This window comes from Peromyscus californicus, unplaced genomic scaffold, assembly GCF_007827085.1.
Source record: "Peromyscus californicus insignis strain IS unplaced genomic scaffold, ASM782708v3 Scaffold_22__1_contigs__length_63687245, whole genome shotgun sequence".
NCBI lineage: Eukaryota > Metazoa > Chordata > Mammalia > Rodentia > Cricetidae > Peromyscus > Peromyscus californicus.
Window position 1 is genome coordinate 44,406,469 of NW_026294525.1, and position 23,432 is coordinate 44,429,900.

Consider the following 23,432-nt stretch of genomic DNA (forward strand, 5'->3'; position numbering starts at 1 on the left):
TCTTAGTACTAGAACCCTTAGCGTAGAGGGTTCTGCTCATCATAGGAGCACAGGACATGTTTATGGAACAATTCTCTTCAAGGTACTCATTCCAGTTTATTTTGTTTGAACTTGGTGTTTGAGATGTCTTCTTCTGTCTCTCCATTTTCTTTCACAGAAGTTTCTCTAGCTTTTCAGCATACAAGCACGGCCCAATTTTATAACAAGTGTTATCCTGCCTCTTGTTTGACTCTCAGTTAATGAACTGTTCCCTTTATCTTGGTAGGCTTGTTTGTAAGCTGAACACAAGGACCACCATCCTGGCAGCAACTAACCCCAAAGGCCAGTACGACCCCCAGGAGTCGGTGTCTGTGAACATTGCCCTCGGGAGCCCACTCTTAAGTCGATTTGACCTCATCCTGGTTCTGCTTGACACTAGGGATGAAGACTGGGATCGTATAATTTCTTCCTTCATCTTAGAAAACAAAGGTAGGTGAAGAGAAATGAAAGATGAGACCTGACCAAAGGACATTCCCTTAAATTAAATACTCAAGATGTCTGTGTTGACAGTAGTTAGTGGGCTTTAGAATAATGAACAGATGGCAAAGTGGCTTTCTCCACCTCTATCATGAGAGTATAGTTGTACTATATATGTGTATAGGTAGTTAGGTAGATAGATAGGTAATGGATGGAGAGAGAGAGAGAGAGAGTGGGAGATCCTTTATCATAAGAGCCATCCTTGTGGTAAAAATTAATACTCTTGCACACAAAGAAAACTGGAGAGAATTATGAAATGGAAATCAATAAATGTTAGTTTTCCTTAAATTAGACCTACTCAAGTTCTTATTACTGTAAGTGAGACCAGAATTATTCTAAACAATTTTCACTCTGGGGTAAGTTTTTTTTTAATTAATCTTACATCATAAGACAGTTTATTCTGGAACTGCATGCTACAAGAATAGGTCTGGATTTCAGTGGACATGAAACCTGAAGCTTGCCTTTTTTTAAATGTGTATAGGAGCCGGGTGTGGTAGTGTGCACCTTTAATCCCAACACTTGAGAGGCAGGCAGATCTCTGTGAGTTCTAGGTCATCCTGGTCTACATAATGAGTTTCAGGACAGCCAGGGATATCTATACAGAGAGATTCTGTCTCAAAATAGACAAAAATAAATGAATAAATACTAAAATGTATGTAGGAACTTTCTCAAATTCCTCAAAATACGATGTTTTCCAGATGTTTTTAGTTTACTGATTCAATGTCTGGTGTACATACACAGGTTATCCAAGCAAATCAAAGAATCTGTGGAGCATGGAGAAGATGAAAACCTACTTCTGCCTCATTAGGAATCTCCAGCCCACACTGTCTGATGTGAGCAATCAAGTACTCCTCCGGTACTATCAAATGCAAAGACAGAGTGATTCCCGGAATGCAGCCCGTACCACCATCCGCCTATTGGAAAGCTTGATCCGATTAGCAGAAGGTTCATTTCATTTTACAGATATTTTTATTGAGTGCCTAGTTTGTACAAGGCATGCACCATGTATTCAAAGATGATAAGAATAATCCCTGCTCAAAGGTACTCATATGTCACTTAAAAAGTAAAGGCTGAGAGAGTGTCAGGAGATGGGATAACTTAGCTGATGAAGATTCTTGCCCCAAGCCTGATGACTCATGTTCAATACCTTGATGGCACATGGTGGAAAGAAAGAATTGACTCCCACGAGTTGTCCTCTGCCCTCCATACACACACATGCAAACATACAAGTTAATTATAAAAATTAAAAATAAGAGCTATAGAGGTGGCTCAGCATTGAAGAGGACTTCCTCCTCCACCAGAGTTTCCAAGCTAGGTTCTCAGCACCCATGTCAGAGTAACTCCAGCTCCTGGGGATCCAATGCTTTCTACTGGCTTCTGTGGTCACCAGCATACCTGTAGTGCACATGTATATGAGTGTACATACACACACACCCACATACACACACACACACACACACACACACACACACACACACACACACACACTTTTAAAATAACAAAAATTTTAAAAAAATTATACATTAAAGTGAAAGCTTTGAGCCCCAGACCACCATGCTTCTGAGAATAGATTGTGATTATGGAGGAGTCTTTGTGCCATTTCTGGACCTTCCACAACTTAAGCTATTATTCATTTAGAAAGCCTTACTTGTGATGCTGTTTCTCAGGGGCAGACTCCCAGCATTTTAAATAGTATAGTTTCTTGTTCATTTGGAATTGTTTCCTATATAGTGTTTCTCATTCTTATCAAGTAATTGCCACTTGTGACTCATGCCTATTCTTTTTTTTTAAACAGAAGATAATTTTTTATACACTATATTCTGATCACAGTTTCTTCTCTCTCATCTCCTCCCAGATCCTTCCCAGCTCTGCACCTGTCCAACTCCATGCCTTCTTTCTCTCTCTCTCTCTCAAACAAACAAAAATGCAATCAAACAAGAATAAAGCAACAAAAAAGAAAAGGCATAAGAAACACATACACATAGAGAAACATACACAGATACATAAAACCCATAAAAACACAAAAGCAGAAATATATAAACAAAAGGTCAGTAAGATGAAAAATACCCAAACAAAGCATATAAAACAAAACATATCCATTCACACCATTGAGTTTCTTTTGTGTTAGCTATTATTCACTGCTAGACATGGAGTCTGCCCTTAATCTTGTTTATCCAGTAAGACTCCATTGGAGAAAATGGATTTTTCCTTGCTAGTGGTTATCAATTGGAGATAGCCTCTGTGTTAGGGATGGGAGCTTGTGTCTACTTCCTCTCTCAGAGGAACTCCTGAGTTGTTTGGGGGTTTCCATAGGGTGTCTTTGGCCAACAACTCAATTAGATGTAACTCATTCATGGCACTTAAGGTTTCACTTGATGGTGAGAGAAACCTAGTTGGGACCTGTCTCCCCCATTATTTGATGACTCCATGTAGATTTCTTTCATATAGGTATATATTTTAAGAAGCTTCTGTTGTAATAACTCTCCATATGACCGCTCAAATGGCCTTTAGTTTTAGCTGTCCCTCTCTGTATCTGATATTCCCTTTCTTACCCCTCTTCCTTCCCTTTATCCATCTAATCTCCCATTCCAGTCCCTGTCCATCCATCACTGTATATTCTATTTCTTATTCCTTGGGCGATCCTTCCCTTCCTCCTAGTCCCTTACTCTATACCTAACCTCTATGGTTATACCAATTATAGCATGCCTACTGGATGCTTAAAAGCTAACGTCTACATATAAGAAAGTACATACCATATTTGTCTTTTGGGGTCTAGGTTAACTTAGAATGATTTTTTTTTCTAGCTCCATCTTTTTACCTGTGAATTTCATGATTTTTTTAAACAGATGGTTAATAATACATTGTGTAAATGTACCATGTTTTCATTATCCATTCATCTGTTGATGGGCATCTAGGCTATTTCCAATTTCTAGCTATTATGAATAGAGCAATAATGAACAGAGATGAGCAAGTATCCAAGTGTTTCCCAGCCATTTGTGTTTCATCTTTTGTCTACTTTCTGTTTAGTTCTGTGCCCCATTTTTAATTGGGTTGTTTTCTTCATGTCTAGGGTTTCGGGGTTTTTTTTTGTTTTTTGTTTTTTTTTTTTTTTTTGGTTATTTTTATAGTTAGATAGTATCGCTCTATTGGATGTGTAATTGGTAAAGATCTTTTCCCATTATGTTGGTGTCCTTTACCATGCAGAAGCTATTCAGTTTCATGAGGTCCCATTTATTAATTGTTGGTCTTAGTGCCTGTGCTATTGAAGTCACCCACTATAACTGTATAAGTGTCAATATGTGATTTTAGCTGTAGTAGTATTTCTTTTATGAACTTGGGTGCCCTTGTGTTTGGTGCATAAATATCTAGAATTCCAATATTCTCTTGGTGAATTTTTCCTTTGAGAGTTCTTTCCTATCTATTCTTATTACTTTGGGTTTGAATTCTGTTTTGTAGGATAATAAAATGACCACATCAGCTTGCTTCTTGGGTCCATTTGCTCGAATATCTTTTGCATCCTTTTACCCTGAAGTGATATCTATCTTTGATGATAAGGTGTATTTCTTCGATTTCTTTCTAGCATAAAGGTGGATCCTGTTTTCTGTCTAATCTGTTAGTCTATGATTAAGAATTGAGACCATTAATGTTGAGAGATATCAATGAGCAGCAGTTATTGATTCTTGTCTTTTTGTGATGGTGTGAGTTTTTTTCATCCTCTTTTGATTTGCTGGACTGCAGTTATTTATTCCTTGTGTTTTCTTGGGTGTGATTAACCTCTTCAGATTGAAGTTTTCCTTCTAGTGCCTTCTGGATTTGTAGATAGGTGGTGCTTCACTTTGATTTGATCATGGAATGTTTTCCTTTCTCTATTGATTGTGATTGAAAAGTTTGCCAGGTACAGTTGTGTGGTGGCGTCTGAGGGCTCTTAGAGTTTGTAACTATCCATCCAGGCCCTTCTGGCTTCTCGGGCCTCCTTTGAGAATGTAGGTGTTATTCTAATGAGTCTGCTGTATAATTTATTTGGCCCTTGCAGCTTTTGCTATCCTTTCTTTGTTTAAAACATTTAGTGTTGTGATTATTATGTGCTATGGGGAATTTCTTTTCTGGTCCTTTCTGTTTTGTATTCTGTATGCTTCTTGACCTCCTTCTTGGTCAAGATTTTCTTCTATGATTTCATTGAAAATAGTTTTTGTGCCTTTGACCTGGGTTTTATCTCCACCTATCTACAATCAGTGTCCCAGATTTCCTGGGAGTTTTGTACCTGGTTTAATTTAATTTAATTTATTTATTTTTTTAGATTTAACACTTTCTTTGAATGAGGTATCCATTACTTCCACCTTGTCTTCAACACCTGAGATTCTATCTTCCATGTCTTATATTCTTTTGTTGCAGCTTACCTCTGAGACCTTTGTTTGACTTCCTAAATTTGTCATTCCCAGTTTTATCTGTTTGGGGTTTTGTTTGTTTTTAGTGATTCTATTTCTTGTTTAAATTCTATTTTCATGTCATGAATTGTTTTCATTATATCATTCCACTGTTTGTGTTTTCACAGACTTCATTAAGGGATTTGTTTATATCCTCTTTAAGGTCCTTGAACATACTCACAATAGCTATTTTGAAGTCCTGGTCTTGCACTTCAACTATATTACATTTCTCAGGACCTACTGTAGTAAGATTACTAGGTTCTGGTGGAGGCATATTGTCTTGGTGGTTATTGATTGTATTTTTGTGCTGGTGTCTAGGCATCCAGGGTTCAGATGCTTGAAATACTAGCTGTTGCTATCCACTCTTGTCTTTGATGGGTAGCTATTCCTTTCCTTGTTTTCTGTTGGCCTCTCTGCATCTTAGGAAAGTGTGGTGCTGTAGGTTTGGATGGGAGGGAATGCTTCTGCAGGTCAGTGGGTAGCACAGAGGAATAAGGGGGGCTAGGAGAAAAGGTTGGGAGAAAGTTCAGGAAAGATCTACGGGGATCCTATTCACACCTAGAGTTGGGGTCCACAGGGAGTTGGAGATGTAAGCAGGTTGTTACTTGTTGACGGTGAGAATGGAGAGATTGTAATGGGTGACAGGAAGAATACTGTGATTTACCCACCTGAGTCCCTGCCAGATGTGGCCACTGGGGGCCTAGGGTAGAAAGTGTTTCTAGGTATTGTGGGCTAACAGGAAGGGATGGGTATGTACTAGAAAGGTGGGGTCTGAGAGGGTCTACAGGAAGGAGGAAGGCTGGGTCCACTCCAAAGTTTGGCAGAGTTCCATGCAGGTAGGGTGGGAAGATAGGTCCCTGCACAGTCTGCTCCAGGGCTGGAGAAGATTGTAATGGAAGAAGAGAAAGAGGGTGAAAATCACCTACCTGACTCCTAGCCCGGTGTGGCCACTGGGTTCCCAGGTAGAGAGTATTGCCAGCTATAATACGTAGCTGATGCCAGGGGATGGGGTGAGGGGGGAAGCTGAGTCCACAGCAAGGTTCGGTGGAGTGGGAACACAGGCTTTTGTACCCACTGTTACATGGCCGGGCTGAGACTAGAAAGAAAATGGAGGTCAGGAAGGAGAGTGAAAACCACCTGCCCGATACCCAGCCCAGCGTCTCATGCCAGTTCTTATAACCACATCAGCAAAGCTGTACCCTTCCCTATCCCAAAGGCTCAGGGGACACATACACAAGCAGCTAACGTCCATCTCAGATAGCATTTACACTTTACCTATGTTCAAATTAATAACATTCACATGAATTGAATGTATCCTCATGAAATCATGTAAACTTAATAAAAATGCCATAAAACAAATGAACCTCATTTTATTCAAGGATTTGTAGGTAATATTCTGGCAAGAAAAATCTAAAAGTTCTTGCTTGCTAGTTTGGTGCTTAAAAGGCTTGTAAATCATAGATAAAAGAGGTGCCAGAGATGAGAAATGAGTTTTAATTTTGTGTATTTAAATGAGAGTAAAAAAGTGAATAAAAATTGCTGAATATTAAAAGGATGTTTTCACAGTGCTCTCATACAAATACACGAAATTGTGTGCACTCTGACGGATTAGGCCTGTTATTGGAGAAACTATTTGAAGGTAGTTGCCTGTTGTAGAAAAATTAACTGATGATTAATTTAGCTCATCCATAAAATGCAAGTTTAGAGGGTAGAGAAGTCAAGTAAAGGATTATATTTATCACCTCAGATATTCCTAAAAGTGTCTTGCTGTCTTATAGCTCATGCTCGCCTGATGTTCCGAAATACTGTGACGTTGGAAGATGCTATTACCGTGGTGTCAGTGATGGAGTCCTCAATGCAGGTGAGCACAGTTTGTGCCTAATGTTTATCTTAATTATGAGCTCGTTTTTAGATGACACTTTAATAACATACAAAGAGTTGTAAAGTGTAAAGTGATCAAGTTCTAGGTGGTGTACTTGCTGGAAAAATCCAAAAGCAGTCATTTAAAAGAAGGGGAGCTGTTGCGGGTGGAGACCTTCGCTCTGCCTTTGCCTATAAATGGGAAGTAGCAGGTCTCTCTTTTTCTTCCTCAGCAAACCTCGGACAGTTCATGCTCTCACTAGTGACCCGTGGCTTCCTGGCAAAGTGATCACCCACTGCCCTGCAGGAGAAGGGATATAGAAATCTGAAAGGGTTCCATGATTGTGGTCCCCAAGAAGAGGATGTAGGGAGCCGGTCTTTCCCACCTGAGATCAGTGGTCCCTGGTATATCCTTATTCTTGTGCAGGTTGATCTGTGACTGTCCCTGGTGTTTTCTCGCCCCTCAGGGAGGTGCGCTGCTAGGAGGTGTGAATGCTCTTCACACTTCCTTCCCTGAAAACGCACAGGCACAATACCGGAGGCAGTGTGAGCTGATTCTGGAAAAGCTGGAACTTCAGAGTCTCTTGAGCGAAGAGCTTAGAAGACTTGAAAGGTAAAGGAGGGAAACAAAGGCAGGCATGTAGAGAAAGGTGCTTCTTTGGCCTTTAGTGAAAATGTAGGCATTGCAGCTCAGATAGAAAGGCATCCTGGCAGCTGAAAGCCAAGGAATACCATAAATTCACATCACACAACAAACTTCACACAAGAGATTTCTTGGGAGGGAAAACCCAGGAGGGTGGCTGCCTCTGCTCGAGCCAGAAACAGCAGCAAACTGAACAGGATTGAGGGCTTATAGAGAGCTTCTTGGGAAGGGGGTGGAACTTTTTAGGGTGGAGCTTTCCAGGGTGGAGATTGGTGGGATTTCATGTCCAGAGATTGGGCTTTTTGCTTTGCAGGGTGGGGCAGGGTCCAGCAGTTAGGGCAGTTAGAGTATTCTGTGGGTGGAACCTGGCAGTTAGAGGTCCTCAGGGGAGGGGCCTGGCCACTCATGGCTCATGGGGCTTACAGAAACGGGAAGTATAAAGTTAGCAGAAAACTGCTGTATCCGTTGCTGTATAATCAACCACTGCAAAACTCAGTGCCTTAAAAACAAAAAACAAAAAAAAAAAAACCCACTATTTTAGTGCTTAATTTTTGGGGAGTCAGAAGTTCAGACTGATTCAGGGGAGATGGCTGCCTCTCTGCTCCATATGGTGTTGGCTGGGTCAACCTCTGGGGAATGGCAGAGCAGTGTTTCAAAACTCATATAATAGGCATGGAAGGAACATGGGAGTAATGTGTTCAGTGAATTAAAACATGTAATTTTACCTAAAGACATTTGGCCTGAACTTCAGTGTTCCCTAAATGCATGGGTTTCTGTAAAGCTAGATGGAAGCTTCACCTCAAAAACAAGTAAGAAATGGCAAGACTGTCTGTCTGTTCCAGAGTGGCTTCATAACTCACCTCCACTGGTAATCGGTGTTATCTCCAAGTCAGACAATGAATGGTGCATGTTGAAGCTGAGTGGCTGTCCACATTGGGATTGTTTCAAGTCAGACCTTGAAAACCTTTTTCCTGGCATTTCTCCACTCTGGACTCTCTGGCTTCTCCCAGAAGCATTTTCTTCTCATGTGTCAAACCTGAGCACGTTTCTCCTGGGGAATGGAGCGGAGTTGGCTTTACTCACTAGTAACAGGCATCAGGGTGCGGTAAACTGGCACTGTGTGAAATAATTATCCAGCCTCTCCTTTGGCCCTAGCCACTTTTATGACCCAGAGCCATGTATGGTTAGGTGCAGCTGATCCTGTCATGTTTCAGCGGGGCTCAGCTCAGCTTTGCCTGGGAGAGTCTGCTCATTTTGACCAGTTCAAGGTACCAAAATGATAAATGCTGGGTTCAAGAAAAGAAGACCGCAAGGCTCAGCCTTAGTCATCTTATATTCAGAAGTGACTCTCCTAGACTGGAGTGGGGAGAAGTGTATATGGCTATCCAGAACAAAAAACAAAAACAAAAACCCTGAATTCTGCCTCAGTAGTCTTTCCTGCTGTTATTTCTTTATCATGCAGAAACATGTTATGGTGTTGACCCCCAAAACAACAGAACCAGGTGCCTCACACTAGGGGTAAATTATCTTGGAGATTCAATTGGAAGCTAGCCTCATCAAGTCACAAGAACCCAACTAGCCTATCCGTTTTTGCTTTTTAGGAAAGACTCCCCTAATAGAGCTAGTGGTGAAACCACTCGTACTTTTCCCATACTTTCTTCCAGAAAGTACCTGGCTAGTAACCACCTCAAATGGGGCCGTTCTGTCCACTCCAGTCAAACGGCACAGCAACCACTTAGTTTAAGGATGCTGCAGCACAGCTGCAGACATTTTATGCAGAAATTTAATTGCTAAGCAAGAATTAAACTAAAAAAAAAATAACAAGATCAAACCATTCTGCTCCTGAAATCTCCCCACTTTGAAACTGTTCTTACACAGCTTTAACAAGTGTGAGAATCCTGACATTTATCTGATGCTGAAATGTCTACCTCATGGTAGTGGTTCTGAAAGCTGCTTGCTTCTCTGGTTGCAACCCAAATTAGAAACAAGGAACATGACCTTATTACCCTGTTGGTATTTCTAAACCTGTGAGTGATAAGTTAATAATCTTTTTACAATTTGTAATTACTTTTATAAAGGTAATATACATTCTTTGTACATTTTGAAATACAAATTAGTACATTTAGAAGTAATGAATTAGTAAAAATAAAAAAGTCAAATATAATCTCATTTCCCGGAGCTATATATTAACTTCTTAATACATTTAAATTTACATTTTTTAATTCTTTTTTTCTGTTACTATACATGAATTTTAGAATAATTTCCTCATCTGCTTTTTTTTAAAAGATTTATTTATTTATTATGTATACAGCATATATGACTGCAGACCAGAAGAGGGCACCAGATCTCATTACAGATGGTTGTGAGCCACCATGTGGTTGCTGGGAATTGAACTCAGGACCTCTGGAAGAGCAGTCAGTGCTCTTAACCTCTGAGTCATCTCTCCAGCCCTCCTCATCTGCTTTTAAGTGTAATTTCCTTTCAGATTTAGCACATGGGAGCAGAGTCATATATTTCACTCCAGTGAACCAACATTTCTAAGTTAAGAAGGACCTTCTAAAGGACCCACTCTGGGGAACTGTAATTCCTGAGAGAAAGTGGTTCTTCCAGCATGTGCTAGGCTTTAATATGCCCAGTATTGAGAGCAGGTTTCCTGAGTAGATCCTTCACTCAGACCTGATAAGCAGGTGCTAATTCTGGGTCAGACTTCTGGAGAGCCACTCAGAGTCTGAGGAAGCATGATGGGTCTTTGCAGGAAAGGGTGGACAGTGCCCAGAAGGTCTCTGTGCTTGGGAAGATGGACAGTCACTGGCAACGACAGCAGACAGTTGCCCCAGACTCTTCACGCCGAAGGAAGGCAGTTCTCATGCACATTACAATTCAGTAACTCCTTTCGGTAAAGCTGTGAAGTCTGCATCTCCAGGCTTTCACTTTCATTCTGATCCACAAACAGTCTAGGGAAACCACCAGAGCCATCACTTAGCAACATAAACTTTCCTGCAAGGAGTCACAAGTACTTCTTGTATTTGAACTTTACAGGTGAAGGGCTCTGAGTTAGCATTTCACACTGATCTTCAAAAGGTCTCAAATGAAGTCAGTGGCTTCCAGAGAGATCTGAAAATGTAGACCAGCCTCTGGTTTCATTTTCTTTGTTTTACTGCAGTTTTAGGTTGAAAGAAAACGCTTGTCAGAGTACTAAATTCAAAGTGAGACTGTACTTGTTAGTGACTTGAAATTGTGTTGCACTTAAAGCTTCCAGGTGGCATCTTAGAGACTAAAGAAACAGAAGGCTGGCATAGAATTTCTTCCTTTCAGTATGTTTGCTTTATCTGTCTCTGCCCAGGTTACAGAATGAGAGTGTGCAGCAGCCCCAACCACAGTCAGCAGAGGCAGATCCGGGTTCCTCAAGAAATGACCCAACGGACAAGCCGAGGCTCGGGACTTCATCACAGCAGGAACAGAGCTGTAGCTGGGACAACTCCTCCCCTGCTGGGGGTCCCACGGGATGTGCTAATGTAGACTCCCCACCTGGTCTAGGGCTTGATGGACCGAGAAGTAGTAACCGCTCAACCGAGCACAATGGTGGCGGAGATGACGGGGGAGACTGGTTTGACCTCGTGGCGACTCCTGAGATTGAACCAGAAAGCGGTGCTGTGTCTCCTGAATTGAAAATCCCCAACAATAAATCTCAGGCCAAGGGGAAACATGGGCCAGGGCTCAGGAGCAAATTATTAAAAACTGGACATCATCCATCATCAGGAGCCATGGACGTGCCCCTAAGGTCGCACAGTGTCACGAGTACAAAGGCTAAAAAGGCAGCAGTCGTATCTGAAGGAGCAGGACAGGGTGAGGAACCAGACTCTGGGCTGCCTCAGGTTCCCCATAGACTCCCCAAGCTGCAGAAAGAGGGGTCCCAGAGCTTGCGCAGAAGTACAACCCGGGTGCGACCACTGTCGCCCACAATCCCTTTTCCCCCGGCCATCCCTTTGCCTGAACCAGAAAAAACAATGGGAACACCCAAAAGAAAGAGAGAGAAATCTCCTGCTCAGGTGGGAGATCCTGAACTCGAAAGTGTTGAGACTCCGCATACTCCACTGGTAAAACTGGCCAAATTCACTTTCAAACGGAAGACAAAACTGAGTCACTCCTCTGAAGGCCACAGCCCTGTGCCTCCCAGTTCTACTAAAATAGCAATCAACAGTTCTAAAATTCCCCGACAAAGAACAAGAAGAGAAGCAGCTGTGCCTGTGGAGGGCCCAGGAAAGTTGACATCTACCTCAGGAGACAGATGCTCTGACCAGCTGCAGGGAAAGACAAAGGCGCTCTCAAGGCAGCCACCAGAGAGAAATCCACCAAGAGAGGAGAGGGAACAGGGGCCTGAAAGAAGGGTTGTTCAGCCCGAATTGGAGCTTGGGAACCAGGCTGGGCATTCTCATCTAGCCTGTGAGAAAGACAGAAAGGAAGGGGTTTCCTGCAGTAATAAAAGCAGCAAGGTTCATGCTGGCACATTAGCCAAACTGGCAAACTTCTCCTTCGCTTCCACACCAGAATCCAAATCAGAGCCTCTCCCGCCCGAAAGGAAGGACTGCGGGGAGAGAAGCCAGGGCCCTCCTGCAGCCACAGCTCCGGGGCTGGGCCAGCAAAGGCGCTCTTTCCAGCTGCAGCCATCCACCCAGAGAGCGACTGTTTCCACACACTCCCTCTTCGCTCTGTCAGAACTAGATGACGAAGCGTTGGAGTTTGACTGGGATGAAGAGATGAGAAAAAAGCCGTGATTATGAAACGCTGGTCAGAATTGTCTTCCCCAACTCAACCGAGTGCCTTCAAAGGACAGTGCAATGTTTATAGGTGTACCTACAATGTGTACTGAGTGCCATGCAGAAGTCCAGCCCCCTTGGGCTTACAATTTCAGGTTTATCTTCATGATGTAAAATGCTAAATAATTAATTTCAGTCAGTGTGATACCAGCACTTGGGATGAATGAATGAATGAATTAATGCTTCATTTCACAGAAAGATGACTTGCCATCCCAGGGCATTTCTGGTTTTTCACCTTTTTGTTGTTGTTGTTTGTTTGATTGGTTCGTTTTTGTTGTGTTGTTTTGGTCTGGGGGTATTGGTTTTTATTTTAATTCAGAAGTTCTTTTCTAAGTTGCCTCTGATTCCTCCAGACCAGTGGCATGAAGGGAGCACTCATAACTCTAACAGGGCAGATGAGTGGTTTCTGTTTTCTGTGTCGGTTTTGCTGTATATTTTCTACCCAGTATGTACCGAATGTGGTGAATATTTATTAACATTTGGAATGCCTTGCCAAAATCATGTGGTTTTCTTATACCTCTGTGTTTATTCCCGTGCATCAGATTAAATGTGGCTGGTGCTTGTCTGTCTTCGAGAAGCATGTTTTCACTCCATGGCGTCCTCGAGGCAAGTCACACAGTAGCTTTCTGAGCACTGACCTGTTGGACTTCCCCTTTTCCCTGGAGCCAACACTCCCTGGTTCGATTCTCCTTTGCTCTCAGGAACCTACCTTCACTACAACTTCAATCATGTGGTTATAAAAGAGTGAGAAGCAGAACTCCAGCTGGAATGGGTCACATCCGCACCACTGTTAATATGTGATCCTGCTAGGCTGTCATTCATGTCTCTTTAAAACCAAGCAAATTTGACTTAGGATATGGCTCAGAAGTAGAACGCTTATCTGGTATGTATGAAGACCCACATTAAATACCCTGCACTACAAAAACTAAATGCATAAGCAAAAATAAAATAAAATGAAACCAAAGAAGTTTCTGTTTCTGGTGAGAATAGATGGCTCACACTGTCCTTCTGTGTGCTTCTAAACCCTGTCTTTGGATCCCAGCAGGGGTTCTGGGGCCTCTGTCCTTACAGACTGCTTCCAAGGATGCATTTATAGCAATGATTGATTCTTTGACTGACTGGAGGACTTCGGGACATGAAGAGCACTCCAAACTCTATGCGCTTCGCTGATGTTTACTTTGTGAAATGCACACAGGAAAAAAAAACCACAAAAGTTTATGAAACCCAATTTTCTTGAGCATTTAAAAAATTAACGTCCAAATTGACTATCTTTCTGAAACATTTTAAATTGTTACAACATGTTTATTACTTAGGAGTCTTCAGGCACCTTAAACAGCTCATAAAATATACAAGCAATAATTTTAAAATGTATTGCGTATTCACTTAAACTTACTCAAAAACATTAAGACGATGGTTTAAGTAATATATTTCTGTGATTGTTTAATAACTTTCAAGCATAATATGATCCTGAATATGTTCCTAATCCATCATTTTTTTTCTTTCCTGGGTTTTAGTAGACTTCCAGAAGTAAAGAGGAAAAAAGGATTTGGGACTTTTTTCCTGTGGAGGAGGGAGTGTATACATGAGTGTACATGAGTACACTCACCCATTCTTGTGCACGTGGAGGCAGAGGTTGATGTGGGTGTCTAGCTCATATTTTTCCACCTCATTTTTTTCAGACAAGGTCTCTCACTGAACCTCAAGACTGTCATTTCAGCTAGACTGACAGGTCAGAGAGCTTCCTGGATCGACCTGTTTATACTCCCAAGGCTGGGGTTACAGACAATCCACCTCTCTCAGCTTTTACATGGGGGCTGGGGATCCAAACTCATGCTTGCACAGTGAGCACTTAGCCCTTGAGCCGTCTCCCCAGCACCATAGATAGGTATGCAACCCCATGCTCTGCTCTTTTTTGGAGAGGAGTGGGGGCTGAGACAGGATCTCACTCCATAGTCCTGGCTGACCTGGAACTCACTGTTAGCAACCATCTTGCGGTGTGTCCTAGTTGGGGTTACTACTGCTGTGATGAAGCACCATGACCAAAAGCAAGTTGGGGAGGAAACAGTTTATTTGGTGTACACTTCCACATCATAGTCCAACATTGAAGGAACTCAGGACAGTAAGTCAAACTGGAAAGGAACCTGGAGGCAGGAGCTGACGCAGAAGCCATGAAGGGGTGCTGCTTACTGGCTTGCTCCCCATGCCTTCATGCTCAGCCTGCTTTCTGATAGAACCCAGAACCACCAGCCCAGGGATGGCACCATGCACAATGTGCTGGGTCCTTTCTACCAATCACTAATTGAGAGAACGCCCTACAGGCTTGCCTACAGCCAGATCTTATGGAGGCATTTTCTCAGTTGAGGTTCTCTCCTTTGGATGACTCTAGCCTGTGTCAAGTTGACTTAAAATTGGCCTGTATACTCTGCTTGTACTTAGTGCTCAGAGTCTCCCACCTTGGCCAGTGGGAAAGCCCCTTACTCCAGTATCCTGTTAGTACCTGACATTTTTTAAATGTTATTTGACAACAGTGGGCCTTCCAACCTATCTGTCTGCCTGTCAGTGTTTGTTTGTTTGTTTACGTTACATTCCCTGGGTCGTAGAAGTAGCCGTCCCAAGGTAACTCCGTTTTCTTAGAGGTGAGAATTAGTAGAGAACAAATTCCAGCTCTTGAGATGCCCAGGACAATGACCGTGAACGCGGTTCCACTGCTGCTGTTCCTGTCACTCTTAGTAATTTCAGAGCTGGAAATACTTTAACAATTTGACTTTTTGTACTATTTTGAGACAATAACCTTGTGTAGCCAAGGCTGACCTAACACTTACTATTTAGCCAAGGCTGGCCTGGAGTTCCTGGTCCTCTTGCCTTGCCTCCCAATTGCTAGGGTGACAAGTACGTACATTGTTATGTTCCAGTTAGGGGTTTTTTTTTTTTTGTTTTGTTTTGTTTTTTTGGTTTTTCAAGACAGGGTTTCTCTGTGTAGCTTTGCGCCTTTTCCTGGAACTCACTTGGTAGCCCAGGCTGGCCTCGAACTCACAGAGATCCGCCTGGCTCTGCCTCCCGAGTGCTGGGATTAAAGGCGTGCGCCACCACCGCCCGGCCCAGTTAGGGTTTTGTACCACTGTTCATCTTACATGTGGCACAGCTCACTAGGTATGTGGGGACCAGCATATAATCCTTTTCACTGTCGCTCTGGTGCACACAAAGCAGTAATAACTGCCATAGAGACGCTCTCCACTGGCCTGTCAGTTCAACCTTTAAAGTGAATAGGTTAGGCCAGGTGTGGCCCTATAATCCCAGCCTTTGACAGGCTGAGTCAGGAGGGTTTCTGTGACTCAGATGTCATCCTTGGCTCCACAGCATGTACCAGACTAGCCAAGGTCAAACTGATTGAGACCCTGTCTCAAAAAACAAAATAAAAAAAAAAAAAGACACACAATGGATGCTTGGGAGATTGCTCAGTCAGTAAAGTGCTCACCTTGAAAGCATGAGGACCTTGGTTCAAATCCCAGAACCCATGTAGAAAAGCCAGATATGGTGGCGTGTGCTTGGAACCTCAGTTCTGGGGAGTAGAGACAGATGGACCCTTTGGGGCTTGCTGGCCAGCCATCCTGGCCTACTTGGTAAGCTTCAAGCTAGTTAGAGACCCTTTCCAAAACAAGGTAGATGACTTCTGAGGAAGGACACCCAACGTTGACCACTGATTATCCCATGAATACCCATACACGAACATGCATCATGCATGCCGGACCACTGATTATCCCATGAATACCCGTACACGAACATGCATCATGCATGCCGGACCACTGATTGTCCCATGAATACCCGTACACGAACATGCATCATGCATGCTGGACCACTGATTGTCCCATGAATACCCGTACACGAACATGCATCATGCATGCTGGAACACGCAAACAGAAACAGAGAATAAATTCCCCAGTGAATGAAAATTTTTTAGGCCACTCTTTATGTTTGGTTGGAGCCTTAGTGTCATGGCGTGGTCGAGCCACTAGAAAGCAAGCATTTACAGCAACTGTGCTCTGATGTGGGAACAACCTTGGTTTAATGGGTTTTTTTCCTAATGATGTTTAAATATTGCTTGCTGTTGACTTCCCAGTGCCTGCGGACACTCGGGGAGGAGGTGTGATTCCCAAAGTGGGAACCAGGTGACTTTGTCATCACCACTGATCTCATCCACAAAAGCAGAATGCCAGGCACATCTGAGTCTTGTTGAGGGAAACAGACAGGGAACAAAAACAAGATGGGAAAACCTCAGAGGCTGGCTGAAAGAAAACGGGCTTTGATGTAAACCTCTCATGGAGGATGAGAAACAGGCCAACAGCCTGGCCTTCGGCGGACAGGCCCAAACATCAGCTCTTCCCTCAGCCTTTGCCAGGGCCTCTGGGTCCTTGTCCCTGCTTCTCGGTGGGTGTGCTTGTCCTGCCCCTGCCCTAGCCCCACTCTGTGTTGAAGACTCGTGTGCTCCACCCCCACCCCTGTAGTTTCTGATACACTTTGGGGCCTGGTTCCAAGTGTCACTTCACTTCCCCTTTCCAGATGAGCACCTACCTTCCACTCACTGGTTCTGGTCTGCTTTTTGCATTTTATTTCAGATTCTTGGTTCACAGAGAAGAAAGGGTGTGGGTAACCACGGGACACAACAAGCCCAGCAACCTGGGCTGAGGGTAGAGACTCTGGCCAGCCTCCCACACCCCTGTCTCCCAATGGCTTTGAGGTTGTGGGGACGCTAAACCTCCAGTTTGTAATTCAGGAACTGGTTGGAGACAGTAGGTTTCAGAACGCACTTGATCCAGCTTTTCCTAGGAACCATGTACGCTGCCTGACAACCACAAGGCAACCACAGACACACAGCCAGACACACAGCCAGACACACAGCCCTTGCTGACAGCGCTGATGTGCAGATGAAGCTACAGAACCCAGAGGGAGCTGCTGAGTCCCCGCGTCACTTGCCCGTGAATGTGTTGATCTTCAGAGCTGTTGGAAATACTTAGGTGAGAGCCAAACGGGTGGAAGTATGAGGAGCGTGTCAAAATTCATTTTATGTTTTCCCAGATTTTTTAACTAACTGTACAGTTGCCAGCAAAGTAGAGACTAGATCCACTTTGAGGAGACAGATACCTTTAGTCCTTAGGATTGTACCGAAGTAGTAGTTCATAATAATTTTATACTGGAAGTACAAAGTTGATTTTTAATGATGTGTTTTATCGTTGTTAGAGAATTATTTTTAAAGGTGGAGGATCTAGCGAAGTGTTGTGGCTATGTTCCAATAATCCTAGCACTCAGGATGTGGAGGCAGGAGGATTGTGAGTTTTAAGCCAACAAAAGATATATAATGAGTTAAAAAGAACCCTGGGCTATGAAGAGAAATCCTCTCTCTCTCTCTCTCTCTCTCTCTCTCTCTCTCTCTCTCTCTCTCTCTCTCTCTCTCTCTCTCGTGTGTGTATGTATGTATGTGTCTAAAGTTCAACCTCTAAGACAGGTGAGGGGGCTGGCATATCTGAGATTTGGCTTTGCCACCTTCAGAGGAGCTCAGTGTAAATGGGGGAGTGATCCAGCAGGTCCCTAGAGAGAACACTCCTCGTGTGTGGCCAGCCCTTAGTAGCATGTGCACCACACCCATCCGTGAGTGGAGCACTTTTGACCCAGCATCATACTTCTTCAAGAAGGCCACAGAACCATAAACTTGTATTCATTGCAGTTACGTATGTGTAGATAGTAGTTTTCTACCAAAGTGATCATGCACTGACTTAAAAAACTTTGAGCGGGGCTGGAGAGATGGCTCAGAGGTTAAGAGCACTGCTTGCTCTTCCAAAGGTCCTGAGTTCAATTCTCAGCAACCACATGGTGGCTCACAACCATCTGTGATGAGATCTGGTGCCATCTTCTGGCCTGCAGGGATACGTGCAGACAGAACACTGTATACATAATAAATAAATAAGTCTTTAAAACAACAACAGCAACAACAAACTTTGAGCAATTAATTTAATTACAAGTAAAATTTTCTAGGTTCGTATTGAATGTTAATTTTCCCAAGTGAAACTTTACTATCATACTGATCATCATGCAGCTAATACGTAACTTTTCAAGGCATATTTATTACATGATTTCATTTGGTCTTTACAATAACCAGTACTATTCACTCAGGTAATATCTTATAAATGAAAATGCTCCAACATTTAAGTTTTGGGTTCTTTTTGTTGTTTTTTATACAATAAGTGTATTTTATTTGCTCACTTCTTATTTCTTCATTAAAAATAGTGACTATAAATAAAGTGTGAAAACTATTTGTTGGTTGTTTACCATGGTCTAATTTTAAGCATTTTGAAAGTATTAACTCATTTAATGGTTTTGACTGTATAACTTAGTTTCTCCTCATCTCTTGAGTGTTAAATGATTGCATACCCCAGAACTCTTTTCTATGCCGGTGCATTCCTTGGTACTTGACTCTTAGGGCTCTCTGAACACATCTGTCACCCAGTGGTCCCCACCTGAGCTCTTGACTCTTGTCCACCATGTAGGTGGTGTTTCTATTTGAGTATCGGAAGGATATGGCAACCTCAACGTATTTCATATTCTAAATTACAGAGATTGTCTATAGCCCCTTGAACTTAGTCCTGTCCTAGACTTATCTACCTCAGAAAATTAAAGAGAGACTGCATCTTTCCAGCTGTTTAGACCAAATCTTCAACAATCCCTGAAATTTTACTTCCTGTTGTACCTCACATCCAGTCTGTTAGGGAAGCCTATGGACTATGTGCTTGGAGTGTATCCAGAATTTGAGCATTTCCCACATTTGCTGTGAACACACCAGTCTAGGCACTATTGTCTCTGGCTCCCTACCCGCTTCATGCTGCCCTCATAGCAAAGAGCTATGTCCCTTCCTTAGTGGGATCATCTTACTTCCTATGTCACACCCCCTACCCGCACCCATGCTCATTCAAAGACAAAGTCTTCAGAATGATGATCTCTAAGGCCCATGAGTTGACCTCGGTACTGGATCTCCTTACTCTTCTCATGTCTGTTTGTTTGGGGTTTTTTTTGTTTTCATTTTTTTGGTTTTTCGAGACAGGGTTTCTCTGTGTAGCTTTGCACCTTTCCTGGATCTCGCTCTGTAGACCAGGCTGGCCTTGAACTCACAAAGATCTGCCTGCCTCTGCCTCCCAAGTGCTGGGATTATAGGCGTGCCACAGAGCCTTGTATTTGCTGTTCCATATTGTATTAAAGGGTTGCAGCATTAGGAAGACTAGAACCACTGCTCCAATTCCTTTTCCCAGGGTGTTATGGCCGAACACGAGCCCCATTGGTTCAGGTGTTGAATATGGTTTCCCCAGCTGGTGGCAGTGTTTGGGGAGGCTGTGGAACCTGTCGGAGGTGGAGCCTAGTTGGTGGGAGTAGGTCCCTAGGGACTGGCCTTTGAAGGCCATACTTAGCCCAGAGCACATTCTCTGCTTCCTGGTCCCCAGATGAGAAGAACCTCCACCACGGCTCCTGCCCTGAACTGAGCCTCTCTGCGGAGTCTTTTTGCCGTGGTTGAAGTAAAGCCTCTGAAGCCGTGAGCCAGGAGCAGCGATGGTTCCCTAACAGAGCCCTTGCGGAACAGAATGACTTGTGTAATCACTGTCCTTCAGGCTTGCTAAGGTGTAGAAGAATAGTCACTACTAAGGCCTATCTCTTGAGTCTGAGCACTGGATCAGGTCCAGGAGCTAACCACAGAATTGTAACTCTATTGGGACAGTTTCTATAAACCTCTTCGTGGCGCTTTCTTTAGCTATACTGACCCATGCATCAGAATCTTCTGGGGCCTTGTTAAAATGCAGGGAGCTGGTTCCTACTCCCAGATTCTATTCAGTAAGTCTGAGCAAGACTCAGAACTGGCAGTTCTTCCTCGTGGTTTCTAAGGTGACGCCTGTGCTGCTGGTGCAAGGCCACCTTTTGGAGGATCATGGGTATAGATCGGGTAATATATCGCCTGCCACTTCTTGCCTCCAGGGACTCTGGTCATTTCCACTGTGCTCTGAGTCAGTTTCAGCACCAGGCTTTCTGAATTGACTGCTAGGTGAGGTACCTAGTCTCACCTTGCGTTTGGCAGCCTTATCACCTGACTTTGATTATTCTAGGACCTCACTCTCCGCTTTGATTAGTAATTGGCTCTTGGCTTACCCCAAGGAAGGGGCATGAGCCTGGGCTAGGGCTCTGCAGCTGAGGCCCCAAGGGGTGGGAGAACTCAATTGTGTGCTGTTAGCTGCCCACACTTGGAACTGCAGAAAATAGGAGCATCCAGCAGAGCGGAATCTGGGCAGTGATTTCAGCATCCACCAAACATCTACCATCATGTATCTGGGGCCAAGACACAAAATTTGAGGTAACAACCAAATACAGTGACCAGGATAAATATTTGTAAAACAAAATATTTTTTTTCCTTCGAGACAGGGTTTCTCTGTGTAGCTTTGGTGCCTGTCTTGGATCTCTCTCTGTAGACCAGGCTGACCTTGAACTCACAGAGATCCACCTGGCTCTGCCTCCCGAGTGCTGGGATTAAAGGCGTGTGCCACCGCCGCCCCGGCTTATTTGTAAAGCAAAGTATTTTTAAATGATTAGCAGAATATAGAATTTTTTAAAAAGATTATTTCTTCTTTGCCTCCAGCCCAAATATAGCTTAACACACACCATCCCTCACTGTAATGAGACTCTGTGAAGTCATGGGGATGTCTCTTCTCTCATGGATGCACCCCATTAGTTAGAAGAGTGCCTCGCCCATAGTAGGTATTCAGCAAACATTTCTCGAATGAAATATTTAAGGCCTTGGAAGGAGTTATTGCCGTTATCAGGATTTCCCACTTTCCTTCTCTTTTCCCACTATTTCTCTACCATGTTTACTGTATGTGATAGGTTGTCTCCATAAGACAGGAGATTTAGAGGAAGCAGTGGATGGCTTGGGGAAAGCACCTGGGCAAACAGGATGCATCCCATCACAAAGGGCAAGTCTGAGGTGTGCGTGTTTACCCTCTTTATCACCAGACCTGAGAGGTGAGTAGAATGTTTCATTGTCCTAACACAAATGTCGGCTTCCAGAAATGTCTGCCTATCCTATAAATAAAAAATAAAAATGAAAAAATAAAAATAAAATAAAGCGTATAAGTTGTTTTAGAATTCCAGAACCAAAAGTTAAATGGAAAATTTGATACGGTGGGGCAAGTGAAGAGAATGCTCAGCTCAGGGCTCCTGGGGGCATTCTGGGTGGTCTCAGCAGGTGAAGAAAATCTAGGCTGGACTGCGGTAGTTTAACACATGATTCAGGAAGAGGGTGTCACCAGGCTGGCTGGCTCCATAAGCCCCTCCCTCCTTACTATACTTATGTACATACCACTATTACTATATTTATGTACATACCACCAGTTTTTTTTTAAGGCAGTGATTCTTCGGCTCAGATAAGAATCTCTGTGGTTTAAGTGTCGTTCACTACAGAAAAGTGAGACCGTGTCCCACCAAAGTGCCGAAGGAATCCCAAGTATCAGATCCCCCACGCCATTTAAAAACAAAGCCCATGACTTTAACCCTAGCACTCCCGAGGCAGAGGCAGGCAGATCTCTCTGAGTTCAAGGCTAACCTGGTCTACAGAGCAAGTTCTAGGACAGCCAGCAGCTACACAGAGAAACTCTGTCTTGAAAAACTAAAAAAAAACAATTAAATAAATAAAGCATGCCCCTGCCTAATAAAAACCTTAAACGTGAGAAACTTAGGAAGCAGGTGAGCTGTGTCTGGTTGTTGGCCCCTCTTTAAGGCCAGGGAGATAGATGAAGATGGGATTGAAAGAGTCTTGTTCTGTGACTCCTGTGGTGCTCGGGGTCCTCTGGAGTGCAGAGCCAATAGAATAAATATATCTTAAAACAGTTTGTGAAACCAGCTTACATCAGATAGTACCAACAGCTGAATCACACTTGAGAGGCTGAGAACCCCCAGGAGCTGCTCTGTCCTTGGGTCTGGGAGCCTCGCCCATCAGAGTAGTCCCACAGTGACAGTCTCACGCTGGAACACTGGAGAGGCTGAAAACCCATTCAGCACTTGTTCAGTCCAAGTCCAAATCTGGTACTGAAAACAGTGTTGGGGGGGGGGTAGTTGGGGAGAGGTCTGTTCCTAGAGAGCTGCTGGGCCTTAGTCCTAACAATGGAAACACTAGTCTGGAATCAGCCAAGGAATCAGCAAGAGGAAAAATTAACTCAGTGGCAAGAGGGAAGGCCGAACATGCAAAAGGCGAGTAATCCTCCTTTGCCTCTTTTTTATCTGGGCTGCCCCCAGAAAGTACTGCGTACTGCTCACATTTGGGGTAGGTTATCCTGCATCAATTAACGAAATTAAGAGAATTCCTCACTCTTTGCTGCAACTGCTTCAAAAATGAAGAACATTCTCAGCAATCAGACTGTCAGCCTTCTGGAAGATGTCAACATCACTCTGAAGGGGCGCATAGTCACTGTGAAGGGCCCCGGAGGGCCCCTCTGCAGAGACTTCAACCACATCTATGCAAAGCTGAGTCTCCTTGGAAAGAAAATGAAGAGGCTCCAGGTTGACAAGTGATGAGAAAACAGAAAGGAACTGGCTACTGTCCGACCTGTCTGTAGTCATATGTGGAGCATGATCAAGGGTGTTTCCCTGGGCTTCTGTTACATGATGAGGTCTGCGTATTCTCGAATCATGTCGTCATTAAGGAGAATGGGTCCTTGGTTGAAATCCAAATTGTCTTTGACCCACAGACTTCGGATGAGGACAGGTATTGCTCGTTCTGTCTCACAAGCCCAGAAGGATGAGTTAATCCTCGAAGGAAACGATGCTGAACTTGTTTCAAATCCAGTGGCTTTGGTTCAATAGGCCACAACAGTCAAAAAGGATAGCAGAAAGTTTCCAGATTCCAGATGGAAATGTGTGTGAAAATGGATCAGCGATGCAGGCTGATGAGTAAGATTTGAGTTACCCAGCTCCAGAAACAAAATCCGAGATTATAAGTATGATTGGTGATGTCTTTGGGGACAATAAACTTCTATTTAAAAAAAAAATTCCTCAGGTGAAGCTCCCTACTCAGGTGATTCTAATTTGTAACAAGTTGATACTAAAACCAACATGTGAGAATGTTCCTGCTCCATGGCAAGGTGAGGCCTG

General features: G+C 43.5%; 1 protein-coding gene and 1 pseudogene across 3 annotated transcripts in view; both read left to right on the top strand.

Moving 5' to 3' along the window:
- Mcm9 (minichromosome maintenance 9 homologous recombination repair factor) overlaps nt 1-12,829 on the top strand; it is a 72,251-nt gene extending 59,422 nt beyond the window's left edge. For 2 of the 3 annotated variants that reach the window (XM_052751330.1, XM_052751328.1), the window contains exon 10: nt 266-392. In XM_052751330.1, the coding sequence (XP_052607290.1) occupies nt 266-282 (17 nt within the window). In that variant the 3' untranslated portion in view covers nt 283-392. Of the gene's footprint in view, nt 1-265; nt 469-1,257; nt 1,462-6,718; nt 6,802-7,267; nt 7,414-10,786 lie in introns of those variants that run through there. The other variant, XM_052751327.1, reaches the window with a different exon arrangement.
- A 9,844-nt stretch (nt 12,830-22,673) lies between these two features.
- LOC128118761 (60S ribosomal protein L9-like) lies at nt 22,674-23,204 on the top strand (annotated as a pseudogene).
- Nucleotides 23,205-23,432: the final 228 nt, after the last annotated feature.